Source organism: Dermacentor silvarum, chromosome 1, assembly GCF_013339745.2.
Source record: "Dermacentor silvarum isolate Dsil-2018 chromosome 1, BIME_Dsil_1.4, whole genome shotgun sequence".
In the NCBI taxonomy this organism is placed as follows: Eukaryota; Metazoa; Arthropoda; class Arachnida; order Ixodida; family Ixodidae; genus Dermacentor; species Dermacentor silvarum.
Window position 1 is genome coordinate 114,292,355 of NC_051154.1, and position 12,349 is coordinate 114,304,703.

The 12,349-nt window shown below is 45.5% G+C and overlaps 1 protein-coding gene across 1 annotated transcript in view; it reads left to right on the plus strand.

The window, feature by feature from the left end:
• The window catches only part of LOC119435473 (MAM and LDL-receptor class A domain-containing protein 1-like), a 168,268-nt gene that overhangs the window by 109,326 nt on the left and 46,593 nt on the right, over positions 1-12,349 (plus strand). Inside the window, 4 exon segments of the mRNA XM_049672663.1 lie at positions 975-1,159; positions 10,305-10,468; positions 11,264-11,513; positions 12,010-12,193. Of these exon segments, the coding sequence (XP_049528620.1) occupies positions 975-1,159; positions 10,305-10,468; positions 11,264-11,513; positions 12,010-12,193 (783 nt within the window).

Consider the following 12,349-nt stretch of genomic DNA (forward strand, 5'->3'; position numbering starts at 1 on the left):
GACCTTCTAAAGAAAACACCCGGTATACACTTCAGCGCTAGGCATCATGTCACTAGTTAACTTGAGTCATCACAAGGATCTAGACCTCATATTAGAATGATTTCAGTTAAATTATAATTTTTAGGGCAGAGACCAGCTTATCTATGAAATGTAAAATAGGCACCTTTATAAACATCAGTGTTCGCACAATACGTGAATATATGAAGGCTCTCGCTTTCGCGTGATACCAAAATGCATCAGCTATGGTGTCGTCAGTGCCTACCGGTGGTTTAAAATGTTCCGGCGGGCACGCGCTCAGAGTATCGCGGTGCAACCGCTAAGCATTGTACAGAAGACAAGTTTGGTTTTAAAGATATGACATTTTAGAAAAGAAAAACAATAAATCACAAGATGGTGCATTACGAAAACATAGGCGGAGGATATAAATTGGCAGCATGAACAATATATACAGTAAGTATAAAAAGAAACCAGCAGGTAATGCAATATTGAATATCGCAACCACTACAAGAGTACCGGATATTCCCATCAAGCGCACGCCGGCAGTTTAATTTCTGATTTGACTCAAAGAAAACATCCAAAATCAGAGTACGGATGTGCAGTTGTTTAAACAACCTGAATACAGAAAAGGTGACACTATATTTCTGACATTACTTGTCTCTTCAGGATCTTCAGTACACTTGAGTTCAGTAGGAAACACTTTCGCCATGTTTAAGCAATGTTTAGGCTCACTGATTGACTATGGGTGTGAATACATTTTTTTGCAGTAGTTAGACTGGGAGCTATTGGGAATTGGTCGAAAGTGGGAGAATTTTAGTTGTTTCCCTTCATTCTTTATGTCCCAGAAATACAGTATAATAAAAAGGAAGTTACGATGCAGATGATTTGTTCTTGACTCAATCTTAGTTTTGTAGCACACTGAACACTGAAAAAAGTGTTTATGAGGATATGCTACAATGACGATGAATTTCTTCAAGGTTTACGACGAAAAGTCTCGCGGATGAACCAAGTGAATATAGCTCGTCTACAACTGCCAGTCCGGAACCAGGACACTGTGATCAGCAAGAGTTTGCCTGCCTATCCGATGGCGCATGTCTGCCTTCCGACCGTGTGTGCGACTTCCGTACGGATTGCACTGACAGCAGCGACGAAACAAATTGTGGTACGTGCATTTTTCGTGCTGTGACGCCGCTTAAGTTTACATTAATCTAATATTTTGGCCCGTATTCACAAGAACGTTTGTTACATTAGGTCATAAGAGTAAATACCAGGCAATCACGACGTTTGACATATCATGAGCGAGGGCAGCCGGACAATGGCAAACAACACTTACGAGACATTTTGTGAATTCGGCACCGTATATGTTACGTGGCTTTCAGCCACGAAACAACGCATTAGATAAGAGCGCTAGGCAAGAAATTGTCGCAACATGGCTTTCAGCCATGGAACGGCATTTCTCCATAGTGTTCCTCAGAACCGCCTTTCCCGGGTCCTTTCTTTAGTATTGCTGCCAGGCAGAATTTTTCTGCGTCCTTAGTCACAGCACGCTGACGTACAGGAGAACGATATCCTCCTCCATGTTTAAACAGCTCAAGTATGTGGCAGTCCGCCTCGCGTGCGACAGCTGAGGAGTCGAACGCAGCTTCCCAAATGCAGAGACTGCAAACAGACGAAAAGGTACGGGGAAACGGAGATTGGCAGTTGCCAAGGTTAAGTTAAAGAAATTTACTTCGTTTAGCTATCTCCCATAAACCGATTACTGCGTGAATGTGCGCTGGAAAAATTCTCTAAAACACAAGTGTAATGCACACCAGCAGTGCGATAATTATCTTGAACCGGCGACATATTTCTTGAAAAACTTATACATATTTTCTGATTTCTTTAGAATTAGGTATTGGATGTTGCAGGCATTGGTTGCGGGAGTTGGGGGACGTTGAGGCAGACTTAGGAAAACTGGAGGTTTATTTACATTACTTACAGTAATAATACAAAGTAAAGAGTAGTAATGAAATCATCGAAGGACGGCAGCAAATCGGACGCTGTGGCCCGTGGCAAGGAGAGGAAGCATGTCTCTTCTCTCTGTCTCTCGCTTTTAACCCATTTCGTCTCTCGGCTTCACGTCATTTTCAGCCAATTGTCGAGCCAGCTCAGGTGTCGTCATTTTCCTCCCATGGTATTGGCCCGTGCAAGTGCCGTCATATTCGGCCAATGGGGACGCTCCAAGGGCTCCATTTTCCGATGGTTGACTTGATTCCGGCGTTACCTCCTCGCCTGGAAGCGCTCAGCTAGAGGGAACGACCTTCCAGAGCTGCAAAACATCTTTGCTCGGGACCAAGGTCAACTACCTGGAACCGTGCCAGTCTCCCGTTGCACTTTCGGGAAGAGTCAAGCAGTGGGGGGAGAGACAATAGCTCGACGTGGGGCGCATAAGGTGGGGTCGCCAACCTGTCTGACGGGTCCGGTAACGTGGTAGACGCACCCCGGCGCACCATAATTGGAATGCGATGGCGATTGAATCTGGTCGGGGAACTCGAGTAATGACAGGAAATGGGTCCGTATCTAACGTATCCAATATTTTAAATGAGGAAAATAAGAAATCGTACTTTCTTCTTCTACTTTCTGGGGTTTTACGTGCCAAAACCAGTTCTGATTATGAGGCACGCCGTAGTGGAGGGCTCCGGATTAATTTTCACCACCTGGGGTTCTTTAACGGGCACTCCAACGCAAGCACACGGGCCTTTTTGCATTTGGCCTCCATCGAAATGCGGCCGCCGCGGCCGGGATTCGATCCCGCGACCTCATGCTCAGCAGCGCGACGCCTTAAAAAGCCCGACCCTCATAGAACGAATTTCCGGCGTCCAAGCGGCGAACTTCGTCCGAAGACGGCCGCTCGTCAGTCGGCGTCAAAAATCGGGACGCGTGCCACCGACTTGGAGGGGATAGATATTTTCGCCTGCCGCCGGTAGCGTTCGGCGCGCGGCGAGAAGCCCGATCCAATCAGGAGGCAGCACTTGCGGCCGTTGCATCATGGCATTGAGTTTACGTAAAACATGGCGGCGGTCCCGGTCGCCCGCTTCGAACTGAATTGGGCGTTGTTTTTGTAGAATTCACTTCGTTCGTAGCAAATGACTGCACAAACGGCTTTTGCTTAGTCTCGTGCCGCTGCGACGAAAGAGTGTTATGGCTAATCTTGATGAATTTTCGAGATCGCTTCTCGTTTCGAACGCGCCTAAGCCTAACGAGAGAAATTTTCTTTGAGATGTGAGCGTCACCTGTCGTTAGGAGATAGGCGCGACGGCGGCATATGGCCTCTGAGATGATAAGCTTTCGGATGCTATGGTAGACAGCTTGTACTGCTTGTCTGTTTCGCTGCAGATCGGCGGACATGGGAAGTAAACATACAACGGGCGCTCCTGGCTTCCATTTTGCTGCCTCTCGCACTTTCCTGACACACACAGACATAGAATTACTTAGTTGCCCTATGTATGCGAAATTCAAAGCGTAATGGAATAGCGTCCCGCACGTAAACCACGCTATCACGCTTTACTAAAACTTTCTCTCTGCAAAGTTTGTTTGCGGAACGGTAACGCTATTTCCCTTAACCCCGCTATTACGCTTACGTTAAACTAAAACTGTCTAATTACACTACCCACTGTATCCGCATAGGCACAATGTTGGCAAAGCCAAGCTGTTCTCTGCGCTTTCTGGAGGTTGCGAATAGACAAGCGTAAAATGTAGAAGAAATAACTCAAGAAAAATTATAAAACGCTAAGTTATGATGTTATTAAGTGTCGCAACATGCTAAACCTTACTGTCGGTTACATTTAAAAAAGAGTAATCTCCTGCTTCACGGCTGGCCACATTGATAGCGGCTCGGCGGCGTTCGCCGCTGGATCGTCGCATGAGGGGCGGTGAGGCGAAAACACGGCGGCGCGTCTCGCTACATTTCTTGACGCGCGAACATCGTCGAGGAAGTTCGCTCAATGAGGGTCGGGCTTTACCACTGAGCCACCGCGGCGGGTAAGAAATCGTATTTTGCTGTTGTAGCAAGGACTGAAGACTGTAAAAGCATTACTACTTTTGGGGCAGCGGGGCTTTGTTGAGTTTACACAAACTCCCAACAACTTGAAAAGATGCGCCATATAGCATACGAATAACAACAGGAGCCGAAGTCACCCTACTTTTCATTCATGTTGTTTGCCATTGGCCGGCGTGTTTCGATAATAATGTGTCTGATCTCACGATTGGCTGGAATCTGCTCTTACGTGGTAGACGCATTTACAGTGTAAGAAGTTTCCATGAATGCGAGCACAGTTCCCCTAGTAAAAAAAATTCCCTGAAATAAATGCCGTGCGCGATTGGCCATGGCTACGGCGGTCGTCTCGTTATCGCGCCGAACACCATCGTGGAAGGCGGGCAGGTTGGCCAATGAAGAAACGCTCTTCCCAAAAGTTTTACCCATATAGGGCCCCAGAAGATGAGTAGTCAGAGAACCTGGCGCCGAATTCATACAGCTTTTCGTTTATGTGAACCGTTTACCATTGACTGGCTGCTTTCGTTAATGATATGTTTTGGCGAACCTTTGTAGCATACGAACTTTCTTTGTCTATATGGGGCGCAATAACGTAAAATTATTCCAAACTGTTTTGATTACAAACGCCTGACGTCAAACTTACGTAACCACCGACGCAAGCATCGGGCGGTGACCCGCAGCGTTGTCTGAACCACCCAATCAAACACTCTCCTCGTTTATAGGAGGTCACTTTTGTTCGCTTTCAAAACGAATAATATTAGCTGCAGTGAAAGGTGTTTGTTATCTAATTGGCTGACAAGTGGCGAGGAGCACGCTCTAGTGGAGATGGTTTCGATGGGGCCGAGACAGCACAGTGAAAATAGATAATCGCATGAAGAGGGTGGTACCGGCTTCTCCGATTGGTCGGCTTCGCCTTACTGAGCTTGCGGTGGCTGGTCGAAAATCGCGGCGGCGTGCAACGGATAAGAATGCCGCTAGAACGGATCCTCAGCACGGAAGAGTGGCAGAGCGATGTTGTATACATGCCGAAAAGGCTCGATAACGTTTTACTGCCACGCAAAAAGGCTTATCATGCAGGCGGAAATAAATACATGCTCACCGGCAGGTGCGAGTAGCGAGGGCCTGAGCGATCGGCGAGCAGCCATCTTCTATTCCTTTCGGAGTGGGGCAGTCTGTGGCTATTCAGAAAAAAATTCAGTTTTGTTCAGCATATTAATGCATTTTTTTCGCGTACACGTCAATTTGATGCGGTGAGATTTCGCGGTTTTGTGAGGTCGCGTGAGAGACAGGCGAAGTGGGCGTAGCCAGAAAACATTGGACCATTAGCAGAGGGCTAATGGTGAAAAGGCGTCGAATCAGGAATTATTTTTCTTTTGTACGGTTTAATCATGCATAATCAGTTTGTACACGTTATATCAGATGGGGAACTATCGCAGTTTTCGTGACGTCGCGTGACAGGCAGGCGAAGTTGGGAGTGGCCCGAAAATGTTTTGACCAATCGTGGGGGCTGATTGCAGAAATTGGAATCAAAACAGTTTGTAATCATTTTGCGTTATAGCGCCCATGGTTCCTGAAGTATAGAAATGGTTTGTAGCGTGCTTAATTGATGTAACGGGTGTGCTTACTTGCCTTGGAAAATTTGTAAGGAACTCAGGGAGAGCAAATGTCTCTATATAAGCGTAATTATTTATAGCATAACTAGAAGCTGATCTACAATCAACACTGTTCTCTGCAGTTTTCATGGCCTGCATGCACAAGGAAGTTCTTACGCTAGAACAGTTCTTAAAGTAGATGCCGGCGAATTGTGATTTTGGACATATAGCAAAGGCAGCCGGCAAATGGCAAACAACACTTACGAACAAAAGCTTTGTGAACTTGGGCCCTAGATATTGGTATGAATCAGACTTGTACACGTTGAAGAAAAGAAGTGAATGATTACAATTAAAATTAGTTCATTCAGAAACGTAATTGATTACAGGGACGAATTACTGCCCCACGAAAGTAATTGATCAATTACTAAAATGTAGTTGATTAACTTTAGGTCACTCTACTCGCTACCTTTATTCGTTGCAAAAATACAGTAAATAAAACGAGCTGGCCTAGCTCTTTCAGGGCATCCTTAATCCTCAGCAGCCGTTCACACGTTGTTTGTTTTACCTAACAATTGATTTTAAAAATTTTCGTCGGTCCACTTGTCTTGTTTTCTTGGGAAGACATCGGCAGCGACACTGAAAATCCCCTCGATGTGCGGTCTGAAGGGAAAGATGGTGTAACTCACAAACACCTTGCGCACATGATTATGATAGCTTAATGATCGCGTCTGGGTTTTCAATGAAGCTCACCGCGTCATTTTTGCTGGGTCTCAGAAAGGCATTCCCAATAAGGCTAAAGAAAACCCGAAGAAAAAAAAAGTCGGCCGTAGGTGATTTCTTGGCAGTAGGCGTCCGAAATGGCTATCGTACGAGCCATATATCAGTGGTGGTCGAATTAGTCGGCCAACATCTGGTGGAATGCTAACATGAGGACACAAATACTGTGCACCCCGGTTTGCCTGTCTGAGCATGCGCATCCACGACGCTGCTGCGTGGCACAACCATGGCCGTTCTACTGTAGTCCCCGTCAAATTCAAGTGCTGAAAGCTGCGTCACTTGTTACAGCTGGTCTCGTCCATACAGTAACTGGTTACATGTAAATGGTTATTGAAAAAAAAAAGGAATTGAATTACAGTGAGCGATACCGAGTAAAAAGGTATTCAATGTATTGCAAAACTATCAAATAAATCTAACCTATTACAGGCAATTACATGTATTTCGTAACCCATAAGTCCGGTTCGAACTGTCTGCCTGGCACTACTATGTATTGGGCTATAATGTAATTGATTACAAGCAATAAATTTGCATGTATTTCTTACGCACAAGTCTGGTTTGAACTGCCTGCTTGGGACTACTATAGTACATTAGGCTGAACCATGTTGGTAGCGCTTTTCATTTGTTGCTCGTGGCCACATTCTTTTCATCTTTCAGATTAAGTCTCAGCGAACGGCTAATTTTCATTTACTTTCGTCTTCTCCAATTTATATATGCGAGCAAGCTCCAAACACGTTTGCATGACGGGCCCCCTGTATATGACAATTTGGCTGGTGAAGAGCACTCTCTGTGATTCAGGGCAAGACATCTTTTATTATTAGTTTTGAAAACGGGAAACTAATCGAGAAACTAAAGCCACATTTTAACGTACACAAGCCCATTTATCCCTATAGGTCGGACTATTCACCGTTGTTCTACGATTATGTAAGCTAATGTTCACAATTTAGCGCTCGAGCTGCGACATTCATTATAACATTGCTATGTGGCGCTATGGCGTATTCCATATAGCATCGTAAATAGAAGCAGATTTCGTATCATCGCGTGTCGCTACAGTTGAGGAATGAAGATCGACAGTACTCTTTTTTCCGTGAATAGAACGTATAATTAAAAAATTATTACAGCTTACAGTTCTTAAGTTGCTTACAGCAACCGGCACACCGATTTTGTGGTGTTAAGGCAATTCGTAGTGTATGTTATTTTACTCTCCCCGCCATGTTGGCGTAGTGGCTATGGCGTTGCGCTGCTAAGCTCGAGAGCGCGGTATCCAATACCGGCTACAGCGGTCGCATGTCGATGGAGGCGAAATGCAAAAAACGCCAGTGTACTGTGCATTGGGTGCACGTTAAAGAAGCCCAGGTTATCAAAATTAATCTGGAGTCCTCCACTATACGGCTGCCTCATAATATTGCCATGGTTTTGGCACGTAACACCTTCATAATCATTAATTTAATATTACTCTTGTGCTAAAATTCTTGGAACCATATTCACGAAAACCTCCTATGCTAGAATTGTTCTTAACAGAAAATTCCAGCCAGTCCCAATGCTGAACATATAATTAGCGAAGGCGGCCAGCTAATGGCAGAAAGCACTTGCGAAAGAACATGTTCTTTAATTCGGCCCCTATTTCCATAGTGCCTTTGTGATAAGCACTGTGTATCTGAAGCTGCGCATTTGTATTCGTACTGAGTTCCCAGCACTCCAAAGACTGGAAACTACCGTACACCGTGTGGAAATTGATGAGATTTCTCGTCTTCGCACTACACAGCTCCCGCGTGACGGGAGTACCATAAGGCCCTCCACATGAAGGGCGAACAGATAGCCGAATTCAGAAAGTTTTTTGTTCGTAAGTGCTTTTAGGCATTGGCCAGCTGCCTTCACTATTTACAATACGTCCAACATCGTGATTGGCTGGAATATTCACGAATAGTTTTAGAGTACGGATGTTTTTGTGAATTCTGTATCTGTATCTCCCACTTCCCCTTACCCCAGTGAGGAGTAGCAGCCTAGAGACACGCTCTCCAAGCCGACCTCTCCTCCCTTCTCTTCATTAAAATATACTCCTCCTGGCCCTGATTGTTACGCTCACGTGGAACCAGGCACTCGTAATTTCGAGAGCCATTTTACGGATTATCCAGAGGCGCTTAACTAACAATGTTTGAAATTATGAGGTCGAAGACGAACGTATGAAAATGATATCCGACCTGAGGTCGAACCAACGATCTTGAGTTTTCAAGCCTATCATTCAAACCACTGCGCCACAACGAACTTCCGCAAGCGAACAGAAAAAAACAAAACAAATTAGAGGACGCTTAAACTTCATCTTTAAGAGTGGAACGCGACAGCATTCAAAGATCGCTGAATGCTTGTCAGGCTTCCCGGCAACTGAGCTTTTTTCCACACCTTCGCCTCAGCGCGCCGCTGCGGTTTTACGCTGCCGAGGAAGCGAGCGCCACCTGGATGGTGTTTTCGCAAGCAACATACCCAGGCGAGCCGCGGTATGAATGGTAGAAATGCTGGAAAAGGAGTTTGTGTTTGAGTTTCATCGTAACAAAACTATGTTTTCTCGTATACTCAAATTACAATCCGACGCTATCATGTCTGTAGGTTGTGGTTAAGTCGTACTTTGCGATTTTCCTGACGGATGTTACTTTGAGAAATTCAATTAGTTCACTAACGCCTCTGCGCCATTGGAAAGCCTGCCTGGTTGGGGTGGTTCGGGATGATTTTCTCAGCCGCCGACGACGACGCCGGATTTTCTGCGACACGGGGCCCTTAACGCTGTCGTGTTAAAATTGCATTGGGTGCTGAAGACGCCAGCACTTATCTTTCTCGCTCATCTCCTGCATCATTTTCAAGCGCTCAGCTCACATCCAGGCGTTGTACGTTGATCGTGAAGCGGAGATTTGATTTGATTTCCCTGTAGGATTGGCATATGCCCACTATATAGGGGTTGATGAAAAATCAGGGGCCGGATTCACAAGAACGTACTTAAGCTAAAACTGTTCGTAGAAGCAAGTATCAGCCAATCGTGGTGTTCGACATATTATTAACGAAGGCGGCTGGCCAATGGGAAGCAGCACTTCCGAACGAAAAGCTTTGTGAATTCGGCCCCAGATGGCGTTCACTAAAGACGATTTCACATAGGGCTCGCTAACCCGACCTGTCTGCATGCCCTGTTTGCAAGTCCACAACCCTGCTGACAGCACGTCTATTTTGCTGCATGTAAGCTTGAAGCTTCTTCAGGGGCCAGATTCACAAAGCTTTTCTTTCGTAAGTTCGCTTTGCCATTAACTGGCCGCCTTCGCTAATGATCTGGACCGGCTAAAATTATTTCTTACGAAAAAATCTAGCATACGAAGTTTTTGTAAATTCGGGTCCAGATTTCTTTTTTTCTTTTCGGGGGGGGGGGGGGGGGTCTCTTAGCGCTGTCCGGGCGTTTTTAGGAGATTTTCTGGGAGGCACTCGGGCTCTTCCAATGTTTTTCGTGTGTACTCAAGAATTGTTCTCAAAGCAAAATGAGATTTACGAAAACGCCTTTATACACCGCGTCACTCCAAGGGCAGCTTCTCTCGTCAGTGAATATCGTTCACACCAAAGCAGGACCAGTCCCACAGTTTTCTTTAAAAGGACGTTGCGTCGTGACGTATATGATACGTCCTTATTTCCTCTGGCCTGCCACTCCCACCCGACGTTAATCTTTGCTCTCGATCTTGTCCCTGTTTAACAAAGTGAGGAGGTTAGCCGGCACCCACTCCTGGGAAGTGCCAACTTGTTATCCTCCTCTCCAGAGAAATGCCCATATTTATTTGACAGTAAACACATTCCAGATGGAATTCGTGTTGTAATTGTAAAATTAAATTTTCTGTGGCGCGTAAAGTCTGTCGCGCTACATGATCCAACACTTTCAGTGCAACCAAGCTGTGACTTCGAGAATGCTCATCTTTGCGGGTGGGCCGTGACAAACAACGCTTCGCTACTTGTTCCCGCTCCTGCAACTGGACGGTTCACGACCTATTCGCTGGAAAATGAATTCACATGGAAGCTTATTCAGGCCAATGACCAGTCTGACAGGGTAAGGTGCCTCATATTTCATGGGTCGCCTTCGGGTTTTCATTAGTTGGCGATTTCGGTATGCAATAACTCAGTAGAAAGTGCTTTTATAATCCGTGAGCGTAGGTTACACTAAATAACTGTGTAAACCATAACGACACTTACGCAGGTGAAGACATGTTCAACTACTGTGAGGTGCTGCATGGCATATTGTCGTTCGCCGTGGAAATTCCCATGGTCGATTTACTCCTTCCAGTCAATTAGGTTAATTCCGTACTCGGGGAAATCTTATGTGAAATTGCTGTATGGTAGGCCTTCTCTGTTTCACGATGCTTATACTGCGTCTTGCTTGAATGCACGGCTGCCTCCGAAACGGACCATTGCACCACGACTACATTACTGCTGACTATTAAAGAATGCAGGATAAGTTGCATTGAATGTCACTGTTTCGTTTCCTTTACATTAATAATAATTTATTGTACCAGAGGTCACAAAATAAATTCTTAGGGGGCTACACGGTTTTGTAACACCTCAAGAGTGGTTGTACTAGTTCTTTCTTTCCCTTCTTAACTAAAATATTAGACCTAAGAAGCAGCCGTAAAATCACAGCAACAAACAGCTTGGAGCGTTCGCTCCTAACGACAGCGAAAGTGTGCGGAAAGAAAAAGAAGAAAAGAACAACTTTTTTGTGAACAGCAGGGCACGCCGTATTATATTTGAAAGACTCAACAAATATCTTTTTTTTAATTATGTACAACTGTAGCTGGCTTCACCCAGTGAATGGGTGCTAATGCTTTTTCATAATTTCTACCATCAGACAAACATCGCCATGCGGCCTGAGATCGATCATTCGGAAGGCACTCAGCAGGGTTGGTACGCTCTGGCTAATTCGGCGTACGGCACAATGCCAGACGCCAGTCAGCTGTACTCCCCGCATCCACTGTCGCGCACGGCGGGCACCTGCCGGCTCCAGGCATGGTACTACTGCTCCGATGGCTGTCCCCTCCAGCTGCTGCTCTACACATCCGGGCATGGTGTCCACGAGAGGCCACTATGGACCGCCTTCCGTGAGCACACTCTCACACACCGGCAATGTCGGTTTGTGAAAAAAAGTGCATATAAGTGCGGTTCACGCAGTGGAGCACATAGTTGGCAGAATTAACAATGGCAGTGTTGGGGGTCATAAGTATATAGTAGCGAAATTTAATGTCTACGCCCCTTACAACTTGCTCCTCATCGTTACAACACCGACTAAGGTTACAACGTATTTGAACTGATGTTAGGTTTTCATACTAGCAGTTCATTTTGTTGATGAACTTGCACAGTGTGGCATGCTAGAGAAACTGTTATTAAAGCAATATGTTTCATGGTGTCGTTCGTGTTAAGCATACATGATTGCGTTGTGACTATTACACACAAAGTGCCAGTGCCCCTTTCAATCTCTGATTTTCTCTGGCGCTGACTATAGATGTGGAAAATATTTACATTACAAATGCACTGTAAAGTTCCTCTACGTAGGTTATTCGATTGTTTTGATAGTTAAACCCTTCTATGTTGAAATAGGCACACGCCCGAAGGAGTGGATGCAAGTGAAGGTACCTATCGGAATCGTTCGAGGCGCTCATCTCGCATGGCGTGCTTGGAGGGGCAGCAACCAGAGGCTTGTTCAAGCTCTCGACGACCTTAACTTTCTCTCTTGTGAACCACCAACAGATCGAGGCTCCACTTGCCCTGAAGATAAGTTCAGGTGACTTAATTAACCTCACTAGTAAACAGTGTTGCTCTCTATTTTTCTGTTTTCTTTGTCTTTTTGTTGGCTTTGGCATGCGTCCAGTGGACCCTTCCGGAAACCCAGCCTGTTTGACAAAGCCATAATTCTGCATCACTTCTGTCCTCTGCAAAG